The 27964-nt window shown below is 34.8% G+C and overlaps 1 protein-coding gene across 5 annotated transcripts in view; it reads left to right on the top strand.

Moving 5' to 3' along the window:
- Positions 1–27964, top strand: part of LOC150102724 (follicle-stimulating hormone receptor-like) — a 315182-nt gene that overhangs the window by 230714 nt on the left and 56504 nt on the right. For all 5 annotated transcript variants that reach the window (XM_090398880.1, XM_090398882.1, XM_090398883.1 and 2 more), the window contains 5 exons: positions 7234–7311; positions 7421–7495; positions 9080–9145; positions 17272–17340; positions 26845–26919. In XM_090398880.1, the coding sequence (XP_090255006.1) occupies positions 7234–7311; positions 7421–7495; positions 9080–9145; positions 17272–17340; positions 26845–26919 (363 nt within the window). The remainder of the gene's footprint in view (positions 1–7233; positions 7312–7420; positions 7496–9079; positions 9146–17271; positions 17341–26844; positions 26920–27964) is intronic.

Below are 27964 nucleotides of genomic sequence, written 5' to 3'. Positions count from 1 at the left end.
CCTAGATAGTGCCACTGATTATTCAGATTAATTAATTTGCTAATTAATTTCTTGTATTTTTACCCATGTGCTAAATAAACAAGAGACTGTAGTAAAGAAAAGAATATTATAAATCATAATTGTTTATATTATTGTATTTCTTAAAAAGCATCTCGCGCATGAGATACATCGATAGATAGATAGATGGAGAGAGAGAGAGAGACGTCCATTTATGCAAATCTTTTGTATCTAGACCTCGCTTGAGTATTCAGAAATACCAGAATTGCAGTCTTATCAGCGAAATCTTTTTCCAGTTATCACGAGAGTGTTCATAGACAGGAACGACTCACTCGGCACTTTCTTGATCTAAAATAATAATAAATCAACATGGCAGTATGATGGTAACTCGTGTTATGTTTTTATCATTATTATATAATTATAACGTATTGGTGAGATCAGGTTATTTTGCATTCTGCTGTTTAAATTATATCGAAATGATTTAAATGATAAAATTCTGTTTCTCGTTGGATTCAATGGATACTTTCATCAGCAGAAGTCTAAAAAATCAAATTTCTTTCATTTAAGAAATGCGCGTCCTTTACTACTTTCTGTTCCCTTTTCTTTATTCTATTTCCTTTCTTTTTTATCTCTTTTTTTATTTCTTTCCTTTTTTTTTTTGAATATTTATGGCGATTTTAACTGCAACGTCACAGATATCCAAAACTTTCAAGTTTTTGCCATCATTATTTCGCAAATCACCGAACCAGAATGCGACCAACTAGTAAGTGGCACGTGTCAACTTCCGTGTAATAAAATACGCTTTGTGGTTAGAGTAGAGTGGGCTGATCAGTCATTCATGAAATACCTACTCGCGAAAAGTGTGGCTTGTTTTTGCAGAGTGATGTCAACTTTGAAAATCAACTTCCTAACTTCGTTTTGCAAAGAACCACTGTACCACAACATATACTAAAGGGGAGAAAAGGAAATAAAATATAAAGAAATATCCGCGGATCTCAGAAAACGGTGAAAACAACCGTATCTAATAAAATTTGTAGATTGTTTTCACCGTTTTCTGAGATCCTCAGATATTTCTTTATTTCATTATTCTGACTAAGAAAATTACTAATACGTGTTTGCAGTTCTCTTCCGCTCCCTCCCCTCTAAGTGGCTTGTTTTTCTTTAGTAAAGATCTTTTTCGCTCTGTGTGGGGGGGGGGGGGGGAAGAGAAAAGAAAATTTAACGCATTCATTGCACAGATGCACTTTTATTTAAACATTAAACACTTTTATTCCACAACTTTTTTGTGGAAAAAGTGACACAAAAAATTCAGCTTTATTATTAATATCAAAAATTGATTACATTCGATGAAACAATGTACTCATTATAATAGTCCGATTATTGTAAAGAATTTTCTTTTATCTTAACAATTTATTTTTATGATATTGATTAAGATAATTAATATATTGTTATGCATCTCATCTCATTTTCCTTTTTACCCACTTTTACCTTGCGGTGTCGAGGGTTTATTAATCATCAGACCTCAAGCCGTTCACAAGATAAGGTGGTCAGCCCTACTCCCCAGTGTATCCTTTGTCCGTAGTGTTGAGTTCTCAAGGCCGGTTTGCCTGCTTTGCGGGATGAAAAACCCCCAATAAACTGGGGAAAAAACCCTACTGTCCACGCCCAAGACGGAATAACTTGGCTATGGCAGATCCTTAAGCTCCTCACGTCTCCGACGAGAATCAAACTTAGGACACTCCTTTTCCAGGCATATGATTGCGAAGCGCACAGCCACTAGGCTAACCGTGCGGACACATTGCTGTACATTGTTACTATTAATATAATAATATATATTACGATATGTATTAAGATGCGTATCAAGATATTATGTTTATCAGAAAATTCGAACCGGTAATTTTAAAGTAGACAAATATTTCCACTTTAAAACTATACTGTCGACTTTATAAATATCGATTATGATTTTCTGAGTTCAACGTTTTATTATTCTTATCCGATAATTCCGAAACTGTGTCGGGATAATCAATTTTCCGACGCAGTTTCGGATAATCTGATGATCTAGGAGATCAGAATGATAACCACTCTTAAAACTCTTTACGAGAATCACCCGTCAAATTGACTAGAGCGGCAAACTGCGAAGAACTGTCGTGTGGCTTTCACGTGCGACATTCTGACAGCTGGCAAAAGTCGAAAGTAAGCCGTAACGGATCTTCTGAAAATCTCGTTACCTGCCAATCTCCTATCCAAGGAAACTTTTTCCCATAAACAAGATGAAATGTCACTCGAAGACGATATCGTCTACGCAACATGTTGCCAGTTTTCTAGTTGTTTTTCTCCACCTTTTCTTCGTAATATTTTTTTCTTCTTTCGAGTTTTTTTTTTCCGATGGATGAAAAAAGCTCCCTCCTTCTCTTCCCCTCCCTCCCTCCACCTCTCTAATTAGCTTGTTTTTCTTTAGCAAAAATCTCTTTCGCTCTGTGGAGTGGGGGGGACAGTTTTTCAGTGCTTTTTTTTTAGTGATTACGTTTTACTTGACAGTTCTGAGAGGAAGAGGTTAAAAAAAATAGTATTTTTTTTTCGTTTGTTACATTTCGCCATTAAAACTTAAATAATTTAAGCTAACAAGTTCACGACTAATAAACTAATTACATATTATATCTATGGGAGAGCATTTCCTAATTATTTTACCACTCGTTCTGTTAACACAGTAATAAAAAATATTTATTATATCCAAATTTTGAATCAGGCAGCATTAACAAAAACGTCACTGAATACAAACTATTATATATATATATATATATAGTAGGTTTTTTTTTTCAATTTATCATAGACATACTCGAAACAGAAGTACAAAAGCACATTTCATTAATTTTTACCCATATTTTGTACTTTCGAAAGAAAACAAAAATCAGTAACTGGAGTTTGTATCAATTAAGTTAAGGGGATAATAAATCTCCCATTCGATAGATTTCGATCTCCGAGTTTCGTATCCGGCTTTAAAATAAAATAATGGAGGATTTATTATCCCCTTAACTTAATTTAAGCCGCCGGAAAAATAGCCTCTTGGCTCTTTATCGTAGTAATAATAATATATGGGTACACCGCTCTGGCAATTCGTTAGTAGGGGTATATGTAAGTTCGGTTCACTTAAACCTTGGTATTCCAGGTCTACCTACTCACTGTTGAGACCTCAATAAAGGTCGAAACCGGTCTGATTAGTGACCTCTCCTCATAATGTAAAACAGTAATACATCTCGTAGGAGCTGCGTTTTACATTATGAGAAAATATTAAGGATAGTGACGGAGCTTGCTTCACCTTTGCAACGAGTTGTACTACCCAGGTGATCACTTACGCCTGGACTCGCCAATAGTTCTTCGGCATGAAACTCTTAGAGTTCGATAGATTTCGATCTCCGAGTTTCGTATCCGGCTTTAAAATAAAATAATGGGGGATTTATTATACCCCTTAACTTAATTTACGCCGCCGGAAAAATAGCCTCTTGGCTCTTTATTGGAGTTTGTATCCTTAAATATACTGATCAGTGGAAAACATATTTCCTAAGTTTTAAATACACCCACAAACGTCATAGCATGAGTTACAATCTTACAAGATTTTCAATTCTCAACATTGTAACTCATCTTGCTATCTCTTCTGTTCTGAAGGGTGCTCATTTACTTTTTTTTTCATATCAGCCCCACACACACAAGAGGTTCCACGACCTATGACACGACACAGTGCGGTATGTGGGTAAGTGAGAGATGGAAGAGAGGAATGTGTTGATGTGATTTTTGAAAACCCGAAGGTCGTATTCATTGAGGAAGACTGTTAGAGGTGTACGAAAAGAAAGCAGAGGATGAGAAGTTGGTTCGATGTGTTTAAAGCTGAACTGTACATGGGTGTTAACTGGCAGCTGCTCATACATGAGTACAGAAAAATGGAGGGGAGGAGCAGCTTGACAACTGATAAATGATAAATGAAACAGGTGGAATACAGTCAAGGTCAGGAGACTTATTGATATCAAGGTTGCCGAGAATTTTTCTGATGTCCTTCTGATTAAATTTCAGAGGAGCCCTATTGTGAATAGTGTGTGGAATGGTATGAGGAGTCCTTCCTCTTGACATTCGTCTCTGCTAGAGCTGGAGGTAAAAATTGATGTTTGCTTTTTCTTTGGGAAATGTTGCCATTGTACCATCAAGATATGAGAGAGGTGGAAACATGGAAGCACAGAAGTTGCTTCTCACAGCCTTGGCAAGTAACCAGAAGGCACAATTGCCATTAGGACAAGATACAAGCTTAGTGCACTTGGACTTTACAAAGTCTGCTTTGGATTTGTGGATTTTTTTTCAGTTGTAATGAGCTGTAATGTAAACTGAATAAGAGACTGCCGTTTTTGACTGCAGACATTGGGCATATAGTGAATTTTTTTGTTTGGACAGCTTTGGCACAGTTGTTGGAGAAGTTGGGATTTGAATAAAGATCGGTGATTTTGAGTGAAGTTGGGAATAAAAGCACTCATCCCTGTGAGAATACTTTCTGTTATGAAATCAGAGCAGATGCTAGGATCAAGAGATCGGAAACACTAACAATATTCAGACCATGGAAATGATGCGTAAAAGTCCCGAAGATCACCACAATCGACACCTTTTGTAGTGCCATCGGATACGAGGCTGTGAATGACTTGAAGAACGCTGATCTGTAGCAAAGGAGACATGGACAAGTTTATGGTGAGACTGCCAAGAGGAGATCTAACAACTCTGTATTTGGAGGAGGCACTAGTTAAGAAAAGGCTCAAGGTGTTGGAAGAATGAAGAGAATTGTCTGGAATTCTGGTGGGCTCGTGGATAATCTGGGCTAGATCACTGCAGATACCAAACAGTTCGTCTTCTTTACCAGCTTGGTCTGTGAAGTTGAAGAGGACGTTGAAATCACCGAGGATGATTATCTCGCTGTTGTGGTGGTTGGATTGTAAGTGATCGACTTTTAAAGATAGGCAGTGAAATAGGTCAGTAAAATCATCAGCGTTTGGAGAACGGTAGAGGCAGCAAATGATGGCAATAAAGTGAGGTATGAAGATCTTTAGCCAGAGAAGATCACATAAAGGGGATTCCAAGTCCGATAACGTTTGCCATGGGATATCAGACTTGAGAAAAACCACGAGTTCCTTCATTCTGTCTCATCTTCTATGATGCAAAATGCATCATAGAATATGTAATGAGGAAATTGGAGTGAGATGTTGTAGCATTGAACCGCAAGTGGCAACTTGCGGTTCAATGATAAATATTATACCAGGTTTTGATGAGTGTAGGCGATGGTGCACATCATTGATATTGGAATTAAGATCCTGATGTTAGTGAAGTTAATATGGAAGATTTTTACTTTGGGGAATTCTGGTGTTTTCTTGGGTTTTTTTTTTGGGGGGGGGGAATGTTTTTAATACAATTTTGAAGGGAATTTGATGTTTTTTATGACGGAGTTTTTTTTAGTTCCAATGAATTTTGAATTTTTCGTATTGTTGATCATGGTCATGAATAAACGCAGAAAGTGAAAATTAAAGGTTATCCCCTGATTACCACTGAGTCCATCAACAAGGGTAATGGACTCAGGGGTAATCAGGGGATAACCACACCTCAATTCAAAAGTAGCCTCGGACATTTTCTCTGCAAGCTGCTTACTCGGACTCCCTCCAGGCATAACCTGGCAAATTAAGCAGGCAGGATTATTCGCCAGTTGATCGCTGAGCCTCCTGAAGAGTTACCATTAGGTTCGATTCCGTGTACTACCTGATATCTGGCTTACGGAAACCGTTTTACAGCTGTACTCTCAAATGGAGGAGTTACTGGTTCCCTGATTAAAAGATTTGAAAGAAGGGAACGTGAGTGGGGTATTCCTTACCCCCACATCGCATGCAGGAAGAGAAAATGGGGGAAACAGAATCCCCGAAATCCTACTCTCTAGACGAAACATGGTAAACGCCACCTCACGCTTCCAAAAGGTGGGGCGGTGGTGTTTCACTGGGCGATAAGACATCTACCACCTAGAGTTGTATTTAGCATTTCCTCACAACTAGGAAGGTACGTTTAAGGTAGCATTACTCGCCTTGGCAAAGCCTCGTTTGTGGAAACAGGGCAAACCACTGAAGGCGAGAATGACTGCTGGGAAAGGCTATATATTGCGCGATCACTAGTCGTTAATGGTCCAGTCCTTGCTCGCATTAGTTTTACCATTGTTGTTAACAATTTAAGCATAGAGAAGCAATTACATAACGAGTAAAAGTTACGTCAATGAACGCAAATCAACACGCATGAACTAATAAAAAAACGTCATCGACAATAAAAAAATAATATAGTCATAATGCAATCAGATCCGGTTTTTTTTGGGGGGGAGGGGGATTAACCTTGTAAATCTAAAGGCTCATACTTCGTATCATTATTATCCGTTTTACCATCAATAAATCTGCTGAGTTGTTAACAACTAATGTTAATACTTTTTGACACCAGTACAAAAACAGAACGACATCAAAGACACACTGAATCTTGAATGTCGATATCAAATGGAAATGATTTCATCCAAGATTAGTCCCTGGAGTATTGACTACAATAATGTAGTTGCATTTTATTTCTGGAAGGGACAGCCTGTTTGGTCCAATTACATTTGATTGCATGTTAAAAGAGTTAGTCATATTACTTGAGAAATTGTTTTGCCTCATGGTATAGTGTTGGTAAATACTAACTGGTTGGCAGGGTAGATCGAGTTGCTTTCCAACTTAAAGGCTACATATTTGAATTCCACTGTGGCATTGGATGTTTCTAAATGTCTTTAGATAGCAGATGAGTTCATCTCCAGATGACTACACTGCTTATTGGAAGAGTTGGATTTCCTTTCCAAAAAAGAAAAAGTAAAAAGAAAAAAAGTTCGTCATTTTGCTATACTGACATAGTTATTTATTTTACAGACTTGGGAAGGTTGCCTTTATAGCTCCGATGCTTATCCTAATAGTATCCATATTTCCATTACAAACGCTTACATATTTATGCATACGTTTGAGCATACAAACGTGAGAATACACATTCCCATGTGTATTGTCAAGTTAAGTACTCATTTGTTTTAAATGCAGTCCTATCATAGAAACTGTCAACAAAAATAATCCAGCAGAGAGAGAGAGAGAGAGAGAGAGAGATGGATCTAATCTAGCATTCATAACTTGAGTTTGAATTAAGATGATCTTACTTTTACAGTTATATTAAACAAGCTTCAAAGCTGAAGAAAATCCCTGACGGTGTCTTTTACGGTTATTTAGAAGATTTCAAAATTTTGTAAGTAATTAATTTTTCACTTGTATAATTATTTTGCTGCGTTTAATGTATAGTGTGATCAGTTTTTGTATCTTTTTAGTATTTAAACAATTTATTTACTTTTTTATAGGAGAATAATTCAATCTGCTCTTGAAGTAATTCCCAACATGGCCAACCTCCATACCAAAAATATTATTTCTATGATGTGAGTAGGGAGAAATCCTTTATTGTCTCAATTATTTATTATCTCAATTATATATGCATCTGCTTTGGCTTCGTATTAATCGGTATAAGGCAAATATTATTTGCGTTATACCGATTAGTACCTATCTTCTGATTGCAAGTACCATTATAATCAAACTTCAGAAATGAAAGCAATCAGCGTACATATTTGTAAACACAAATTCCACGAATTGTCCAACATATTTATATCATCATATACATGTAACTTATACCAAATGTGTTTCAGGTCGGTTTTATGCATATGAGGAGAAAACTGGAGTACCAGAAGGGAAAGGGACACAACAGACCAGCTCAGTATTAAGAAGAAAATAACTAATATATTAATATTTATATATTTATATATAAATAAGAAGATAGAAAATTTGATTTTTTTTTTTTTTGTTATTTAACTAAAAATTCTGGTTTTGGTTGTTCTTGTTCTGTTTTCTTGGGGAAGGAACAGTCCTTTGTATCCGACGCCGGCTAGAATAACTTACTGAGGTGATAAGTTCGAACACCAGCAAAAGAAGAATTCTTCAGCTCCTCAGATTGCAGGATTAATTAATGTAAGATATCCTTATGCAATAATGATATCCTTATACAGGGCTCTGGTTCTAGGTCAATATTGAATTGTGGTTCTCAGCTCTACTTATCAGCGTTCTTATGGATGTCAAGGAAATCGAATAGAGAAGAAGGATCGTATCACGATAGTTAATTACAATCAGCTGTGTAGTTGTAATTTGTTGATTTTATCTAACAGGAGGCAGAGATAAGATAGCGAACACCTGCTGAATTTGACTGAATCAAGCTCTACCAGAGGACATAAATGTACTATTAATGGTAGAACTAGTTTTTTTTGTTTTTTCCAACTGTCAAAAAAAATGGCTTCATTTGGAATTTCATAAAGAGATAGTGAAGAACAAATTTAGAAATATATATGATGTTTATTTGCACTGTTAGGATCGAAAATATGTGGAAAACCATCAGCAGTTTATAGAAAAGGTGAATTTATGCTTTCCAGCGAAATTAAGCGAAATTGTAATGGCTGGATGATAGGTTATTAAAATTTATGTGTAATTATTATCTAATTTGGCAGTGTTGAACGTTGGTATTGTTTGCATTTAAATATGTACGGAAAAGGTAACATGTAATAAAAAATAAAATAAAATAAATGGTAAGAAATTAATGGAACGGAGAATATGAGTAAATATACATGAGCCATCCTCATCGAATGGTGAATTTTGTGGTGTGCTTATCGATTTGGCCACATTGGTGATCATTCAGTACATGCATTTCTTTTTTTTTTTTTTTCCGGGATTGAATTAATCGATCTCAAACTTGACTGAATGGGTTCTTTCCGGTACTTCGGTTTTCCTCACAAACATAAAACCGACCTTGAACACAGTTAGTAGTACTAGTTACAGTCAGAAATAAATATAAATTTGGGTAGTTGGTGTAGCTCATGCCGTTGCCATGAACTTATTTCTAATAATCCAAAGCCAAAATAATATAATAATAATAACTTGGAATTATTTGTATATTAATAATATCCTGTTGAATTTTTCAGAGACTTGGACAGCAACAGAATAAAGAATCTGACCTCAGAATCAGTAAACGTAAAAGCTGAAATCGTGTAAGTATGTAGCTTGTATCAAGAATGTTTAAAATTTAATGAATTATGGACAATAATCTCATAAAATTTAATGAAATAATACGCCATTGCTTTAAATGTTTGATCGCATTTAAATGGAACTATATGCTAGTTCAGTCAAGAAGAAATCAAAAAGAACTTGTCCTTTAAATGCAACTAGTGTTTCTGTGGTTGAAAAATATTTTCTGATTCAGCCGTGTGTAAAATAATGTGCATTCTCAACATCTGTTTAATGAAGTACCCTTTGGGTATTTAGTGAGATGATTTCTGATTCCATTCCTATATTATAATTGGAATATTATTTTATTATATTGAAATTCTCCACAGCCCGATTTGATACAATACCACACGTATCATATCTGGCTACGCAATATAGTTTTGTTAATAATCTCGAATTTTTTTGGGGGGGGGGATTATTAATAATATCTCTCATTTCTTCTAACACTATATGAACATTTTTAAAAGAAATTACAGTACTCAGTTGGTTAAGTAAGTAGTCGCCTCTGATTTTCTAACAAATAAAAAATAAACTAAAACAAAATGAAAAAATCTAGAGTTGATTTTAGCAAACAAATATCAGTCAGAATGTTTTATTTATTAAGAATGCTACATTCAAGAACACCGAATCGAATACATTTTTTAATAATGGATATTTCTAATTTTCGTGCCTGTAATGACGATTACAGAAAAAAATTGTTTTCGTTCTATACTTGTAATGAATATATTAATGTAATTGAATTAATATATTAATACTGGGATTCGGGTTTGAGGCTACATTGTGAGTGGTCAGTGTATTTAGCGCTAGCGTTAAATTGGTGATTTTTATCTTTTTTTATTGTGTTTGTTCCCTATAAAATTAGTGTTTTATAGTATACTAGAGTGGATTTTCGTGTTTGTCGAGTATTTAGTGTTTCCATAACATATTTTTTATGATATTGTAATATTAAATACATCTATAAAATAGCTCCATAAATGCACAAGAAATGGAGCACTAACAAGAAAAGCGAAGTAGATAACAAGAAGGCTTTCCCCGCTAAAGACGATATTAAAAAAGGATTTCGAAAATAATTTAAACTCCGAAATCGCAGTTAAAGAGATTATTAGACTAGACTACGCAGAGGAATTACAAAAAGTCAAACGGTGTTTAGAGGAACACAGGGAGAATAAGAATGTTAAGCAGCAAAATAGAAAACTAGAAAATTCGAAATCACATAAGTTACTACGTAAAGAAACTCCGGTAAGTAAAGTTGATTGTAAGAAGAAGGAATCTTATGTGGTATGTCTATTGGAAAACATGCTATTGATGAGTGGTTATAACTTCAAGTTTTCCCGGAGCAAAAATTAAAAATATAGCACATGCAATTGAAAAACAGAAAAGAAAAACCAAAGAGATCGTAATTCTAGTAGATACAAACTACTTAACTAACGACAAATTCGGTATGAGAAAGGAGGTGAAAAGGTTGTTGGAAGAAGCGAAAGTGATGACAATCGGGAGAATATTACCTAGATATATGATGGAAATGAATTACGAAGAAGGGCTTTAATAGCAAAATTCGATGCGTAGGGTGTGTAAAAGGAAGATGAGAGTTTTTTGGATGTGTGCAGTGAGTTTGAGGAAAGATTGGTTTGCGCTTGCTATCAGGAGTCTTGAGAAATTATTAATAGGCATGAGCTAACACAGAGAGTGAGGGAAACTGAATTACAATGAGAAGAATGGTGAACATCTATGTGTAAGAACGACAATGTTATGTAACTGTGTTAATGATGGGAATGCTTTTTTGTAAAAAATGATTATATTCAGGCAATGGTATCAATTGTTGGATTGGAAGGATATCCAAAGTTCATGGGAAGTGTTCAAAAGATACTTAAATGATGCAGTTTCTAAATGTTTCCCTACACTTCGAAGAACAAATAAGTTAGAAATGAAATGGATGTGTAATCTAATTAAGCAAGCATTCGTAAGAAAAAGATCACGTGGAAGGAATATAATATGTGCATAAGGATAACATTAGTTATAAAAATATAAGCAGCAGGCTAGAATAGTCACAACTATTGCATGGAAAGCTTGGTCTCAGTGCAAGAAACTGGCTCTGCAAGCTAAAGACAACCGAAAAGAATTCTATCGTTATGCTGCAAGTAAAAGAAATAATGAATATAAAAACATAACTCTACTGAATGCAGACAGTATACAGAAGAGATTGTTCAACTAATGAGTTGCCATTTTGCTAACAGCTATTGACCTGGTGTATGCAACATTGAGCTCACTGCTACTTGTTGACTGTATGAAGAAATTCAATTGTATGAGTAGGAGGTACTAGATGAGCTGCACAACCTGAACAAGAATTCTGAAATAGGCACTGATGGGATATCCATGCAGATGCTAAAAGAGAGTTCAGTTGAACTGGCTGTTCCTTATCAGGCTATGTAATTTTGAGTCTCACAACAGGGGAGATTCCACGGGAGTGGAAAGAGTGTATTGTAATCTCATTGCACAAAGGTGGTGCAAAGACTTATTTATCCAACTATTGACCTATCAGTATTTCTGAGGCGGTGGCGAAGATTTTGGAAAAGTTGGTGGTTTTCCGAAATCTTCGCCTCATCAGTTTCTTCTAGCATAATCCCTCCAATATAATACGACATTGGATATCTAATCAGGCCAAAGTGCATGGCTTTACATTTACTAACATTCATTTTTCCATGCCCACAGTTCCATCCTATTCAAATCATTCTGCAAATACTGCATATCAGAAGCATTCCTGATTACCACACCTATCATTGCATCATCAGCAAACGGATGTACATCGCCTGCTGTCAAATCGTTTCCAGTGTCATTAATGAACAGAATGAATAACATTGGACCAAGAACTGATCCTTGTGACACACCACTGGTTACTTTAAATCTTGCAGATTCGCATCCCCTCCCCATATATACCACTTTTTGATATCTGTTAGTTGACCGTCCTCTTATTCATGCCAATAATTTATAATCGAATCCCATATTCTTCAATTTATTGAACAGTTTTCTATGCTCACTTCTGAAAAGCCTTATCAAAGTCCAAAAGTGTCCGTGTATATCCATTCCTCTTGTCTAATTCAACTGCAACATTATTATAGAATGTCATCAAGCTGCTTAAACGTGTCTTAACCTTAGTAAACCCATACAGTCCGCGGCAGTTAGGTTTTTAATGAAATTATGTAGGCTTAATCCTACACCAAGTTTGGTCTTCTTTCATTAAAAATTTCACTGCATTCGGACCCACGTACTAGGATACAGTACGTGGGAGAAACAACTAGCATTGTTCCAACACGTATACACTATTTTTTTTTCATTTCATTTGTTGAATTATTATTACTTATCATTACATTATCATGTACATATCATTACATTAGACCTCATTCATTTAAATTTTCTTTCAAAATGAAAAAAAAATGTAAAACAATGGCATCCTATGTATAACCCAAGAGCATGAGCTCATCCGGGTTACAAGAAGTATAACAATTGCACAGCATAAATAGTACACAAAATATTGACAATATATTTAGATAATTGTGTGTGTGTGTGTGTGTGTGTGTGTGTGTGTGTGTGTGTGTGTGTGTGTGTGTGTGTGTGTGTGTGTGTGTGTGTGTGTGTGTGTGTGTGTGTGTGTGTGTGTGTGTGTGTGTGTGTGTGTGTGTGTGTGTGTGTGTGTGTGTGTGTGTGTGTGTGTGTGTGTGTGTGTGTGTGTGTGTGTGTGTGTGTGTGTGTGTGTGTGTGTGTGTGTGTGTGTGTGTGTGTAATTGAAAAAATGACAATAGTGCACAAGGATATTGACAATATATACAGAGAATAATGTACACGCAGTTACCAACGAGATAAGTTCCTGAGAAGTCTTTAAGTCGGATTTGTATGTAACTCGGATCTCTGATGAACAGCGCATATGCGATAATAATAACAATCAGGACAGTCGCCAGATTAGATCGCGTCCTGAGACAAACAATTAAATATTGCCCCTGATGAATTATAAAACAAAAATATAAGAAAATCTTCAATTGCTATTTTGTTTTTATTACAATAGAAACATTAATGAAAACAATTGCATAATAATATTAATTAAATGTTTGCTCTACGGGGATATCGCACAATAAAACTGTTTATAAGTTCTAAATTTAAATTATAAGCAATGTCCACTTCTATCGATATAGTTGCTAGACCAACCAATCTTTCTTGGGCCATTGCTGTTCGCAAATAATTTTTAATCAGTTTATGCTTGGAAAACCTTCTTTCTGCACGTGCTACGCTAACAGGAATTGTTAGGATAGCAACGGCGCATTCCGCAATATGGCTGAAACAGCGCCCTTATTAATCGGCGCCGTGAGGGACTGCCTCAATGCTACACCCTGTCGACGGTACTGATAACAATACTATAATGGCTCATATGTGGCTATAATAATACAGTGTAATAATAATAATAATAATAATAATAATAATAATACTCCTGTACTGTAATGATAAGTTACAGAAACTGTTGTACTCTTTCTTTTAATTCGAACAAACAAAACATAAAAACAAACTCATACAAAAAGTTTAGATAGCAAATAGGAGAAATTTCAAAAAAGAATATTAAAGGTTGCGTCCATATCTAGCTTACTGGAAAGGGCATTTTTGAGTCAAGAGGGTAGGCTAACATTAATTGGGAGATGATGATGATGATGATGATGATGATGATGGAAATTTCGCTAGAGAGGATGAACCTGGTGCTGGAGAATCAGGATTTGATTCTGTTTCTGGAGGAGGAGAGCTTATCACTGAAGTCGGTTTCTTGAAAAAGGTATCTGGGTTGTTTTCACAGCCTTTTTCTTCTTTTTTTTCATTATAAATGGCTTTGTAGCAGCTGATGTTCTCAGTAACTGTACAGTAAACCTTTGTAAACAACTTAATGTTAAGATCTTGCTCCTCAAGCTTAGCAAATCCTGCTTTAATGAGACGAAAGGCTTCAGCTAAGTCTTTTGTCGTAAACTCCCTTGGCTCTGGCGCTTCTGATTCTTCATGTTTTGTGTTTCTATCAGCTAGTTCTCTATCTCCATAAGGTCTTCATTGATTAATTCTTGCGAACCGGAATTTAGTAAATCAATGACATCATTTTCATTGATGTCCAGTTGCAGTGCATTGCCACTATCCACCACAGCTTTTCTGGCTTCGGCGATGTCTTCTTCTGTGAAGCCACGAAAATTCTCACAGAATTGAGAGCACACTTTATTACACACCCCTTTAATTGTTGATTGCTTCACTTCCTCCCAAGAATCAGCAATGTTTTTGATGGCATCATGTATGCTGTAATTCTTTCAGAACTCTCTCAAGGCCATCATATCATCTTCCATGGCCCTGACTACTTGCCGGAATGTACGCCGTAAGTAATAAGCTTTAAATGCAGAAATGTCTCCCTGGTCCATTGGCTGTAGTACCGATGTAGTGTTGGGTGGTAAAAATACGACCTTTACATTAGGTGAAGGTCATCTAAAGTTGTTGGATGTCCAGGAGCGCTGTCCAGCAAAAGCAAAATTTTTAAGGGAATTTTCTTTTACGAAAATAACTTTCCACAGCAGGAATAAAACAGTTCAAGATCCAATCTTCAAACATGGCAAGTGTGACACGGGCCCTTAAATTTGACTTCCAAATAACGAGAAGAGCTGCTTTAATAATGCGGCGAAGTGCGGGTTTGTTTACATGCGCGAAAGAAAGCAGTTCCCGAATTATTAATTTAATTATTAATTAACCTTATGGTAGCCTTGGGAGCCCGTTCGTAAGGAAGGAACGCCGCAAGTCAGGTCGTCCGTAACCAGGAGCCGCCTGTATATTTATATTATACGTATGTATACGTGGAATAAGAACAATGCAGTTCAGTAATTACTTGAATATTTTGAATTGGTTAGTTCCTCTTTGTATAAATTGGTTAATTACATTTTATTATTCTAAACAAGTTTTCAATATTGTTATAAAAATTTAGGTCCTCTCTAATCAGATTTCTGTATGTGTTCATGTTTTTCTTTTTCCTTTCGTATTAAGAGCGATAAACCGTTGAAGATTTTGGAGTCAAATAGAAATAGTGTTTGTTATTATTTCTTTTTGCCCTTTAGTGATAAAATATTTTAAGTCCGCTTTTCTGCAGAAGTAAGTATATTTTCCAATACTTACGTACTGGTTTTATCAGTCTTTAGAAAAAAGTAGCATCCTGTAAATATATAGTAGTCTAATTGGAAGGATATTTAATACGGTATATTTTGCGTTGACTGTAGTTTCTCTATATTTAATGTTAGTTAAAATACATATTAATTTATTTTGTAAAGAGATTAATGGTGTCAGTGTAGTGTATGTTCCTCTTTAGCTTAGTATACTGTACTGCATAACAGTTTGCATTCAGGTGAAGTGTAATGTTGTTAACTTTGTCAAAGTTAAGAATCTCTTTAAGAAGAAAACTCGAGATAGCATAGATCTTACTTTGTTGCATATGTCTGTAATATGTGGTTTCCAGCTTAAGTTGCTGTCTATTTTAATCCTAGGTAGGTTATAGCATTCACATTTTCTGTCTCCATACAGTTACAATTTTGGTTACTTTTACAGTTCCAGTTATGTAGGAATACATGGATGGAAAAATTGGTTTTACTATTAGGTGTATTTTTGAGTTTAAAAATTATAAATTTTGTTTTTATAGCACTGAGAGTGAGTTTGTTCACATGAAACCAATTTGTCACTATTTGCAAATCTGTGTTCATCATATTTTGCATTTCATTTACAGAATTTGTAGTGAATATCAATGCGATATCATCTGCAAGGGTGTTTACTTTACTTGACAACTGTAAATCACAGAAGTTTTTGATGTAAATTATAAATAGTACTGGTCTAAGCACAGAACCTTGGGGGAACACCACATTTTACCTGAACGAAATTGCTATGACGTTTGTTAATTTTTACTGCTTGTGATCTAGACGTTAAATAACTCTTAAACCAGTCATGTGCACAGCCTCTAATTCTATATTCTTCAGTTGTTTTTTTTTTGATAAAATATCGTGGGGCACTGTGTCAAAAGCTTCCTGCAGGTCTAGAAAGATTGCTAAAGTTTGTTTGTGTTGGTCTTGTGATGAATAAATCAAGTTTCTGAAGTTCAGCAGCACGTGTTTAGTTTCTGTCTAAACCCATACTGGTTCTTATAGACCAAAGATAATTTAACATTTTTTAACTTTATTTATTTATACTTAAATTAATTTAACATTTTTTATTCTGGTTTTTATTTATATATATACGAGAATTGTGAAGTTTTGATAATATCTAATATGTGTAAATAATTGTTTCTAACTCTTTTCTGTACAACTTTTGCTAACCAATGACGATGTAAGTCATTGGTTAGCAAAAGTTGATTTGCTATAATTGGTTTATTGGTTCAAAATTAATTACGAAACTTGTACGGTTATATTTTATTTAACCCGTTATTTATCTTAAAGCGTGTGGTAACAATACCGGAAGGTATCTAAAAAGGTGCTAATCCACAGAAACTTACATATTCATTTAGAAGCCACTCTTTGTTTTGCGATATTCCTACAGTAATCAAGAACTGCGGTGTTTCATGGGATAATTATTCAACGATGGCATATTTTCATCGAGTTTTTTTTCTTTCTAAGTTTACTATACTCAAAACTTTAAACATTTTGTTTGTCAAAAAAACATGTGTTGGACAAATAATGTTCAACCGTGCCTTTCTTTTAAGTTATTGTTTCATCTGATTAATCAGCTTGCATTGGAAGTGTGGCTAAGAGAAGAGAAGCACTATATACACAAGTATGTTACTGTTCTCGTCTCTTATTTTCGAAACATTTTAATATATATCTTTTAGTCATGTCACTGAGATAGATAAGTTTCTAAGAAAATTTTCTTCGTTACATAAAACTTAATAAAATCCATCTCTCTAGTCAGAAGGGTGGTTTTAGCAATAATGATGGACTAGATTTATGTGTATGTCGCATGCTCCTGTGCTTTGAAGTAAGCACATGCTATAATTTAATTTTAGAAATTAAGAAATTCATAATAATTTGTGAATTTTTTTGGACTTTATTAATGTTTCATAACTTTTTTTCAGAAATATAGATTACAACACAATAGAAGCCATTGAAGATTTTGCCTTTAAAGGATCTGAAATAGCAGAGCTGTAAGTCGTAATATTAGATTTCTTCCAGCAGTATGACTATGTGAAACCAATGTTTATCTTTAAAAATATACATTCTTTGATTTGAAATTAAAAAAAATTAAAAACAAAATAAAATAAAATAAAATATCATTCACTTGTTTTAGGGGGTCTTTGTTTTCTGTTGGGACTGAAGAAAACTAGTAGTTGGTGTCACTATAAGAGTAAAGAGGGATATGTAAGAAAGGCGAATGAAATAAAAATAAATGGAGAAAAAGAGCTTAAGGAGAGAGAGAGAGAAAAGAAAAAGAAGTGTAGAATAGGGCAATAGTAAAGGTGGAGCATGATCTTTAGTATACTTCTTTAGATAGGTTAGTGAAGAAAAAGAGTCCCGAGAAGTCATATGCTCTCTAGCGTTAAACAGCCACCAGGAGGGGATGCGAGCGAGTACGGCAAAGCCCCCCCCGCATACACAGTCGAAAGAAAGCCTAAATATTGAAGAAACAACGGAATTCTCAAATATTAAGAAATATAAACATATGTCCAAAAGCAAGCAAGCAGAAATAATTCATAACATCTGAAATCTACTGGGCTGATTCCCATCGCAATGAGAAATAGCCACATTCTATTCTGTTCTCCATGACGGAAGCATCTAAAATGTAAAATATAAATTTACAAGGCCTTCAAATTCGTATTTCAATTTCACTATAATCCATTTGTGTGTGTGTGTGTGTGTGTGTGTGTGTGTGTGTGTGTGTGTGTGTGTGTGTGTGTGTGTGTGTGTGTGTGTGTGTGTGTGTGTGTGTGTGTGTGTGTGTGTGTGTGTGTGTGTGTGTGTGTGTGTGTGTGTGTGTGTGTGTGTGTGTGTGTGTGTGTGTGTGTGTGTGTGTGTGTGTGTGTGTGTGTGTCAAAGAGAGCAAAACAGACAACACAGGTTTTCCACACTGGTGTGGGGAAAAGGAAGGATTTATCCCTTGGTACTCTCAAAATTATTCCAGCTAGCAGATTTTTTCTATTCCAACGGAAAATGAGACCATAACTAACTGCAGCTGAATTTTACATTTATGTAATTCCAAGTTAAGTCACGTGTTTTGATAGACAGTAGCGGGAAAAAAGAGTTCTGTTATCAATAGCAAATTTTATGTTTTATAATTATCAATAAACGATCCTAAAATATGCCACTCTCTCTGTAGCTCAATCAAGGAGAAATAAAAACAACACCATTCGTAAAGACATCGTTTCGTCTAGAATACGAAGAACCTTAATTAGGGCTTTTCAAGAGATGAGTTAGTCGGTATAATACTTAGTATTATTGTTCCAATAGCTGGCAAACAAAACAGGTCGGAGAATACAATTAACAGACATAGCAGACTACGCAGGTAGAATTAACTGCCTTATGTCATAGCTAATTAATTAAATTTCAACGAGGACATGTCACTGAACCTAACACTCGAAAGTAAAAATAAAAATGACGAGCATAAAAATATATGGCTGGTTCTTATCAAATATAACTTGCAAATATTACGTAAAATATTCCTATATAGTTTCTGAATAGGACAAGTGTTCAAAATATTGCTGTCAGGTGCGGTGGAACATCCCGAAGTTCGTCTCTTAAATAGCGCCATATGAACCAACTTGTGCTTTGCCATCGAAAGTATATTCCGTATATTATCAATTGATTTTCGAAAATTCGCAAGTTTCTATACAAAGTTTTGTTTGCTTAGTTTTCATGTGGATATGCTTATTCAGAAAAAATGTGAGGATAAAATTATATTCTTCCTTTAATAATTTATTCATTTTTATTTATCGTTTCTTTAATAATTGCATAAGTTTTATTCAATACGTTCATGTGTTTTTCATCAGAAACTACAGCCAGTTTTGAAAATTAAATTTTATTATCTAGTCTTTTATTATCTATTCAATACTACTATCTAGTAGAATTGAATGTTTAATCGGAATTTATTTAAGTGAAATCAAATGAGAAATGTCAACATATTATTTTGCATGCTTTCAAGGTCGAATCCTTTTTTCGATTCTGCAACCATATCCTTTAAGATGAGCTCTAACAATTTTTCCATTCAGTAATCTTTTCATGCACTCTCTTCTTTAAGAAATTCTTTGAAACAATTTAACTTCTGGTCTTCTTGACATTATAGAGTAAAGAGAACGATACTGCAAACAACTTCTTATCAAAGGAAAAACACTTCGTAACAGGGTAAAGGAAGATTATATATGGTGCTCCAGTTATGTAGATGCTATTTCTGTCATCGTCGTATTTACTTTGTTAATAATGCCCATCGCATACATCCTTTTAAGTTTCTGAATTACTTTGACGTTTTTAAATTGATTTTCTGATGCTTTCAAGCTTTTGATCTGAAAGATAAACAATGGTTGAGCTCTTCATATATATTTAACTCATTCTGTTCTTATGTTATTCTGTAAATTCATGAATGCATGACCATATCTCATATATAATGTGTTTATATATTATACGGATAGAGTACATACTCTGTCCAAAAAGAAACCGGACTTTTCAAAAATAAAAGAAACTAGTGATGCCACATGTTGTATCTTTTTGTTGTCGAAAGCGGCAACCTTCATTAGTGTTGTGTCAACTGTTTATGACATTTGTTTCATTAGAAGCCAAGTTATAGTGCCAAGAGTGACAGTGTGTTTTAACGAACGGTCGGAAAATGAGTTTCAAACAGAGAGCTGCGTTTGACATTTGTGTTAAACTTTATAAAAGTTTTACCGAAACGCATCAAATGCTTCAAAAAGCATACGGTGATGAATGCTTATCCCTTACTTAAGTTTACGAGTGGTTTAAGTAATTTGAAAGTAGGCGTGAGACGCTTGAGGACGACGAAAAGCTGGGCCGTCCAAAAACTACACTGAGCGAAGTTAACATCCAAAAAGTGTGTGAATTCATCAAAGAAAACCTAAAATCGTCCTTGAGATTGGAGGTGAATTGCGGATTCCAAAATCAACTGTGCACAACATTTTGACCGAAAATTTTGGGCCTTCGTAAATTGAATTCGCGATTTGTCCCCCACAAGTTGACCGACGACCAAAAAATGTATCGAATTGAACACTGGAAGGACCTTATTAAAACCGCTCGTAAGGATTCAAACTTCCTTGAAACGATCGTTACTTGTGAAGAAACGTGGTGTTTTGAGTATGAGCCCGAAACAAAGCGGAGTGGAGGCCACCAGAAGAAGGGCATCCGAAAAAAAGTCGCTTGGAGAAGTCAAAAGTGAAGACAATGCTGATTTGTTTCTACGATTCCAAGGGCATTATCCACAAAGAATTCGTTCTGCCTGTCCAAAGTCAATGATGAGTTTTATCTCGAAGTTTTGAAGCGATTGATAGCGAGAATTCGTCGCGTACAGCATGAATATCGTGACGACCGACCGTTCGTCAAAAACACACTGTCACTCTAACTCGGCTTTTAATGAAACAAATGTCATAAACAGTTGACACAACACTAATGAAGGTTGCCTCTTTCAACAGCAAAAATATACAACAGGTGGCGCCACTAGTTTCTTCTATTTTCGAAAAGTTCGGTTTCTTTTTGGACAGAGAGTTTATACTAAAAAAGGTTATCGACTAAAATTTTGGAAAATGTGGGTTTAAACATAGCAAATTGTTAATAATTAAAATTACAGATATTAGAACAGCTGGTATAAGAACATTTGGTATCACTTCTGATGTTTGGTGTGTGAGACATGTTGCATCTCCTCTTGATATTAAAATAAAATAAAATAACCGATGGTTCGAAATTGGTCGTAAACAGCCAGGACTGCGCTTCGCAAGCAGTGCATCATATAGCGAAACTAAGGATGCCGAGATCGCGACTATGATTGACCATTTCACTATGATTAGGAAATAAGGTCTGAAATTTTTTTTTGTGAAAAGCAAGTACACGTTTATGGACTCTAGGAATTAAACCTGTAATTCAATGAGATATGTAAATATTACATTTTTTGCTCACTGAAGGAACAGGTGTGTAAGTATTCTCGGTGATTTTTTAATCAACTAAATGCTGTCCAAATGTTTTTTCGTAATGTAAACAGAATACCATTCAGTTTAACTGCACAGGATATATGGTGCGAACGAAATATTTCTGTTCCTAGAGAATTAATGGGTACCCTTATTAACGGTCATGTCAAGTGGTTGTTTACATCTAATCTTGTGTCCTGCCTCTTCTTACATGCAGTGAAGGTGAAGCTGACACGCTGCAGTTAATTAGAGGCAATACTTTTCTTTCTCCCAAGGTTACAGGAACGAAATGGTTCCATAGGCTCTAACCTGCAAAAGATGAACTTTATGGTAAGCATCAGTAAGCTTCCCTATCAGTTAGCAAATAAACTTGCTCTCGTTTACTCTGCCAGATCATTCATAGACGGAGTCTCAATATGCAAGGGTCACTGTGGAAACCATACGTGGAGTCAACAGTGTCCAGGTGTAGGAAAAGTTCAGGATTCTTTTACTCCAATATTGATTATCTCCCTACAGTAACACTGTGGATCACCAAAATTTCCCACGAAAAATCATAAAAAAAAACAAACATACAAAAAAATTGTTCACCTCCATTACATTCATTACATTATTATTTACATGCAAACTAAATGTTATTTCTCACAGAGCCTTAAATGCCAAATGGTAACATGATACTTCTGTTTCAATGGGGAAAAAAATATAAAAAAACTATTTGAAATTTCCAGGATCCAAAATTTTATCCAAAACTATTCATTTAGACAAAATTTATGCAAAACATGTCGATTTATTCAAAATATAAATAATATATTCAAATTTATAAAAAATTAAATACTTTAAGGAAACTTATATATGTAAATGATTTCATGCAGATATAAACAAAATCTCATAATTTTATGCAAAATAAGTATTCATTCAGTACTGAATTCTACTTTTGCTTCAGTACTGACCACTATTCCATTATAAGATGTAATTTATCTCATGCTCTTTTAAATTACAAGCATTAATATCCATTACAGGAATCAGAAACTATGTAGAAAATTTATTTATAAAAATACTCTGGCTAAGACCTAGTCTAATGCTCTGGTCAGTTCAATGACTTTCTTTAATGAAACCATATCTAAGTTTTCTGCAAACTCTAAAATAAATGTTCAGATATCAAGAAATCTCCTCCAATTTACTTTATCTTTAAAATCGCCTATAAATTCTTCGGATAACACGAGTATTTAGAAATAATATATATCAGATAACTCCTCATGAATTATCTGAGATATTTTTCAGATAATATAAGTCAAATAATTCTTGATGTTCACATACAAGATTAAAAAAAAAAAAAACTATCTTTAAATTCCTCCTTTTTTTTCTTGAAGATGCTGATCTTTTGAATTTATTCTCCAATTAAGACAATGTCTAAATTGTCTAACTAATCGTTTTTAAAATTGTTTTAACAATAAATAAAAAGTCTGTCAAAATTGAAAAAGGTACGTTTAAAGATGGTTCAAATATTTAAAAATTAATTGATGGCTGTTTAGATAATAGAAACGCTGTAGGATTATTATTCTTACGATCCATTTCATAAGTTTTACTTTACTTCTCTATCACAATAAACAATAATCATCACACATGAATTTTTCCATATTGGCCTGAAATTTGTGAATTTAATAATCTAGACATACCTTTTAACCAGCGATGGTATGAATTATACTATTCAAAGCAATTAGGGGATATTTTGATTTTCTTGTAAATTATAAAGTTATAAAAATAATTCACAAATTTATTTTAAAATATTCTTAATATACAACAGTGTAGAACACGCAACTGCGTAAAAAATCATGTTAAGACTTGTGGAAACGAGTCTTAGCCGTTTTAGCATGTGGGGGGGGGGGGGTCGTATATAAGCGTGGCTGCACTCACTTCCATATGCATAATTATCACTTCAATTGTAAACTTGTCACCTACCACCCATTATTTTGTCAAAAATGGCAGAGTAACATGATATCCCGGAATCCAGCTTCTAATTGATCAATGGCTTGGAGAGCCATTGATCAATTAGAAGCTGGACAAACGCAGCAAGTTGTCGCTCAAGCATGTTGTGTATCTCAAAACATAATTTTGGACTTTGTAATCGCTTTCTGGACACGGGAAATATTCGAAATCGTCTTGGTGCCATAGGTTTATATGCTCCAAGACCAATGGTTTGCATTCTACTTACTGCAAATCACAAAAAAGCCTATAGAATTTGGGCACAGGAACACCGCAATTAGACAAATGAGGATTGGGCTCGTGTACTTTTTAGTGACGAGTCCAGGTTCAGTCTGCAACCAGATAACCGACGTATCTTGATATGGCATGAAAGTGGAAGAAGAAATAATCCACAGTTTGTTTGTGAAAGACCCCATCAAGGTAGAAGTTTGATGGTACGGGCTGGAATAAGTATAGATGGCCATATTGATCTCTATTTTTATCAGAAACGGTTTCTTAACATCTCTGTTTTATCAGAAACGGTCTGATCTCTATTTTATCAAAAACGGTTCCCAAAGGTATGGCGATGAGATTTTGGAACCTATAGTTAGTCCATATGTTACTGCAATTGGCCAAAAAAGTCATTGTAATGGATGACAATGCTCGTCCACACCGTGCAAATTTGGTACAAGAGTGATTTGAGGATGAAGGTATTGAACGAATTGACTGGCATGCCTGTTCACCGGATTGTAATCTGGTGAACCTGGGAATGTCTGGGATGCTTTAGGTAGGCTCGTTTCTGCTCTACTGGTGCCAGGGGCACGCCAGTAGTGTCCGGCGCCTGTGTGCAAAACTTTAGTTGGCACCCCTATACCCAGTAGCACGCCAGTAGTGTCTGGCGCCTGTGTGCAAAACTAGTTGGTGCCCCTACTTTCCCCCCTCCAATAAAAAAATCACTTTAAAAAAACGTTTTTTTTTTTTTTTAAGTATTTCTTCCTCTTTGGCGTCTTTACCATCCTGGTGCCTGTGTGCATTGCACACATTGCACATATGGCCGGCGCGCCCCTGACTGGTGCCACCACGATCGCTTCAAGAGCTCGAAAATGCTCTCACAGAAGAGTGGGGAAATATCCCACAAGAACTGTTTGATTATCTTATCCGGTCCATGCAATCAAGATGTACCGCTGTTTTGGCTGTTAATGGAGACCATACGCCCGATTAAAAATTAACAGAAGCATTTTTGGCTATTCTTGTTGTTGTTCTTGTTAAAATTATTTCACGTTAAAATGTATAATTTTTTAAATTTGTAATAAATATTTCATCAATTACACCCTATCCATAAGTACGAAATATTTATTCATGTATAAAGTACCCAACAGTTATAATTATTTGCAGAAATTTATAATTATCCCACAGAAATTAAAATATCCGCTAATTGTTAGAGAAAATAAATGCAGTATTTATTAAAAGAAAATAAATTCGGAAAAGAAATGAAATGAGTTTTTTTTTTTTTTTTTTTTTTTGTGATTGATACATATTTCCATTATAAATTAAGATATATTTGTTTAGTTTTTCAAATTAAAAACTCATGACTAATTTACTATATAAATCAAATATCACATACTATGAAACTCAAGCAGAGTGCTGGAAATTCTGCTAAAATTAGCAAAAAAAAAAAAAACGTCTATTACTTATCTTTAAGAAGCACTTAGTAGCCAGACATAAAATGTAACAATTTAACTTCAGCAGCAGGATGTGAAAAATTTTGTTTGACGTATGCCATAAAGCACTGTGAGTAATAGTCCTTTCAATTGATTACATTAAAGCTAAGAGAATTTTATAACATACTTATATAATATACAAAGAAAATTAGGCTTGCGCACCATCGTTTACTATATTTTCTTTACAATAATTGTTTAAAAGAATAGACTTAATTCTTTAATAAACACAGAATTTTCGACAAACTTTCTGGGTCATTTACTCATCTGCAATGGTTCTAATGGAAATGTTAATGGCAATACGGTTCCTTTTTAATGCAACGGTATCATTGTTTTCATTATAAAGACTGCACAGAAAGAGCTGTGAAGCTCAGATCCAGGACTTGTAAAAAAAAAAAAAAAAAAAACTAACTGCCCACAACTTTCCCAATTCTAGGAGGCAGAATTGCTAAAGTTAATTCCCATCGCCAATGCATCTAGTTAATATATACATTAACTGTCGGCCGAGCTGTGGCAAATCTGCTCTCAAATCTACGGGTTGCAAATTCGAATCCCACTGCATCATGATGTTTATGAAAATGTTAGGAGGAAGAAACTGAAACTGATACACTAGGAAAAGAAACTAACCAGGCTAGGGATCTTGGAATTTTAGTAGATAGGAAGTTGAAGTTCAGGAGTGATATAGCAAAAATTGTGAATACAACTCAGAGGATAATTGCAATGCTGAAACGAACCTTGACATGTAAAGATAAGAAAGTCATTTTTCCTCTTTACAGGGCTTTAATAGAATCTCATCTGAATTATTGTGTGTAGATCTGTCTGGTTTCCGAGATGATGCATATACAGTGGAGAGGGTACAAAGGAGAGTGTTAAATATGATATTAGGACTGTGGAATGCAGATTATGAGGAGAGATTGAGAATTTGTGGATTGCAGACAGTAAAGGACATTCCAGATACCAGTAGATGGAATATTTTATTTTATGGAGGTTGGTGACAGTACGAGATGACATCCGGGGAAGTGGAAAATTAATGCAGTCTAGAAGGGGATTAGAGTGCGTGAATGGAATAGGAGGCAGTGAGAGCAGGAGGTGTGAAGAATTCAAGAGAAAGTATGACGTGATGTGTGGTCTCCCTCGATGAGTCCCTGATTCCATGGAGATCTCTTGCAACAGTAATATATTTTAACCGACAAAAAGTCGGTTAAAATCAATGGCGGTTAAAATACATAAGCACTGCGACACTGCAGCACCCTCAAGGAAAAAATGAAAAAATTAAATTTTGTTTGTATTTATAAATAATAATAATGCTTACAACATTATATAAATGCAATACAAAATGTTAAAGGTTATAATTTGAATTTTTCGATTAACGCTTTAGATTACGAACAAATACACTGCGATCTAGCCCAGTGTCGATATTATCTCGTTCGCCTAATCACAGTCAGTCTCGCCGATAATCGTTTGCGCTTGTAATTGCACGTTACAAGTCATTCCGACACTGCTCAAACCAGCAATGTATCGTATGCTTGCGCGCTTTATTTCTGTGAGATACAAAACTTTTATTATTGGTGTTTGTTCATGGTGAGGGCGAAATATTTTTAATAAAGCAATTTTTTAACATGTAAATTTATTTATTAATAAATTGGTTACTGATTAGGGAAAAAAATTTTTTTTTTTTTATTTATTTTGTATATGCAGCACTCCCACTTAAAAATTTCACTAGTTAAAATATAGAAATTTAACTTAGAAATTAAAACTCAGAAATTTAATAGTATTGCAGACTGTGTTCTCCTTATGTTTGTGACGTGCACTTATGCCTGGATCTCTCATCTTATTATGTTTTCTGTTACAGAAGTCTAAAAGGAAATCGAAAATTGAGACATGTTGCTGATAACGCATTTGCAGAGCTGAAGAATTTAAGAAAGCTGTAAGTTGTTTCTTTGTCGTTTCATCTATTACTAAAAAAAAAAAATCAACTAACGTTTTTTTTATTTCCATATATAGGGAGTAGGCGAGGCCGGTTTTAGCCCTATTAATATTATTGTTACTGAATTATAATGTTATTGCAATTTATATAAGGAGGATCAATTTTTTCATACTGTTCCAATGGTTGCATGTGAAGTTGCACTGCATATACACGATAAAATTATCAAAACACTTAGGAAACTCATGCATTTTGCGATGAGAACAACAATGATGATAACATAACAAAATTTTGTGTGGTGCAGTATAACAGAATAACAATGAAGTGGCTTAGTGAAAAATGTTGGATATGTATACAAACATTACATAAGGATGTATAAGAATTATCAAAAAAAGATCACATTACAGAAGTCAACACAATATACTCGAAAATATAATCACATAACATCAGCACAGCGTACAATCCACTTCGAATGGCTTTGAACACGCCTTCCAGGGTTACCATGTTAGATGTAAATGTTTCTATATGGTTCTGTGACAACAAATCCGATTCTCCTACCGTGGGAGATTTATGCTGACCCAGTAACCGAGGAGGTGGCTGTCATACAATGCAATGTCAAATGACTTAATGTACATGTTTGATAGGATTTAAATCTGATAATCATGCTGTTCACAATAGTGTTTCATACCTTTAATTTCAATATACTCTTCCAGGACTTGAGCTCTATGGGTAATGGTATTGTCATGCATGGAAAGAAAATCTGGACTGACACTCCTACAAAGTAGTATAGAGTTCGAGGATTTCTTCTGCTCTGCACAATTATGGTATTCTTATTAAAAACATTAATAGGAGTGCATCTGTTGATCATTATTCCAACACAAGAACACTGCCATCACAATAAATGTCCCTTTTTCGATTGTTGGATGGATGGTACCACATTCTTTGATCTCTCCAGACCAAACAACATCTAGAATCCAATTTGGCAGGACTCAAAGTCATATGTTCATGGCACAAACCTCAATGAGCTCAGGTAGTGGTGTAGCTGGAG

Source organism: Typopeltis vanoorti, chromosome 10, assembly GCF_054136105.1.
Source record: "Typopeltis vanoorti isolate ZY-2024b chromosome 10, IOZ_Tvanoo_1.0, whole genome shotgun sequence".
NCBI classification, from domain to species: Eukaryota; Metazoa; Arthropoda; class Arachnida; order Uropygi; family Thelyphonidae; genus Typopeltis; species Typopeltis vanoorti.
The sequence above is the reverse complement of the archived record's forward strand: the minus strand, read 5'-3'. Positions and strand labels throughout refer to the sequence as shown.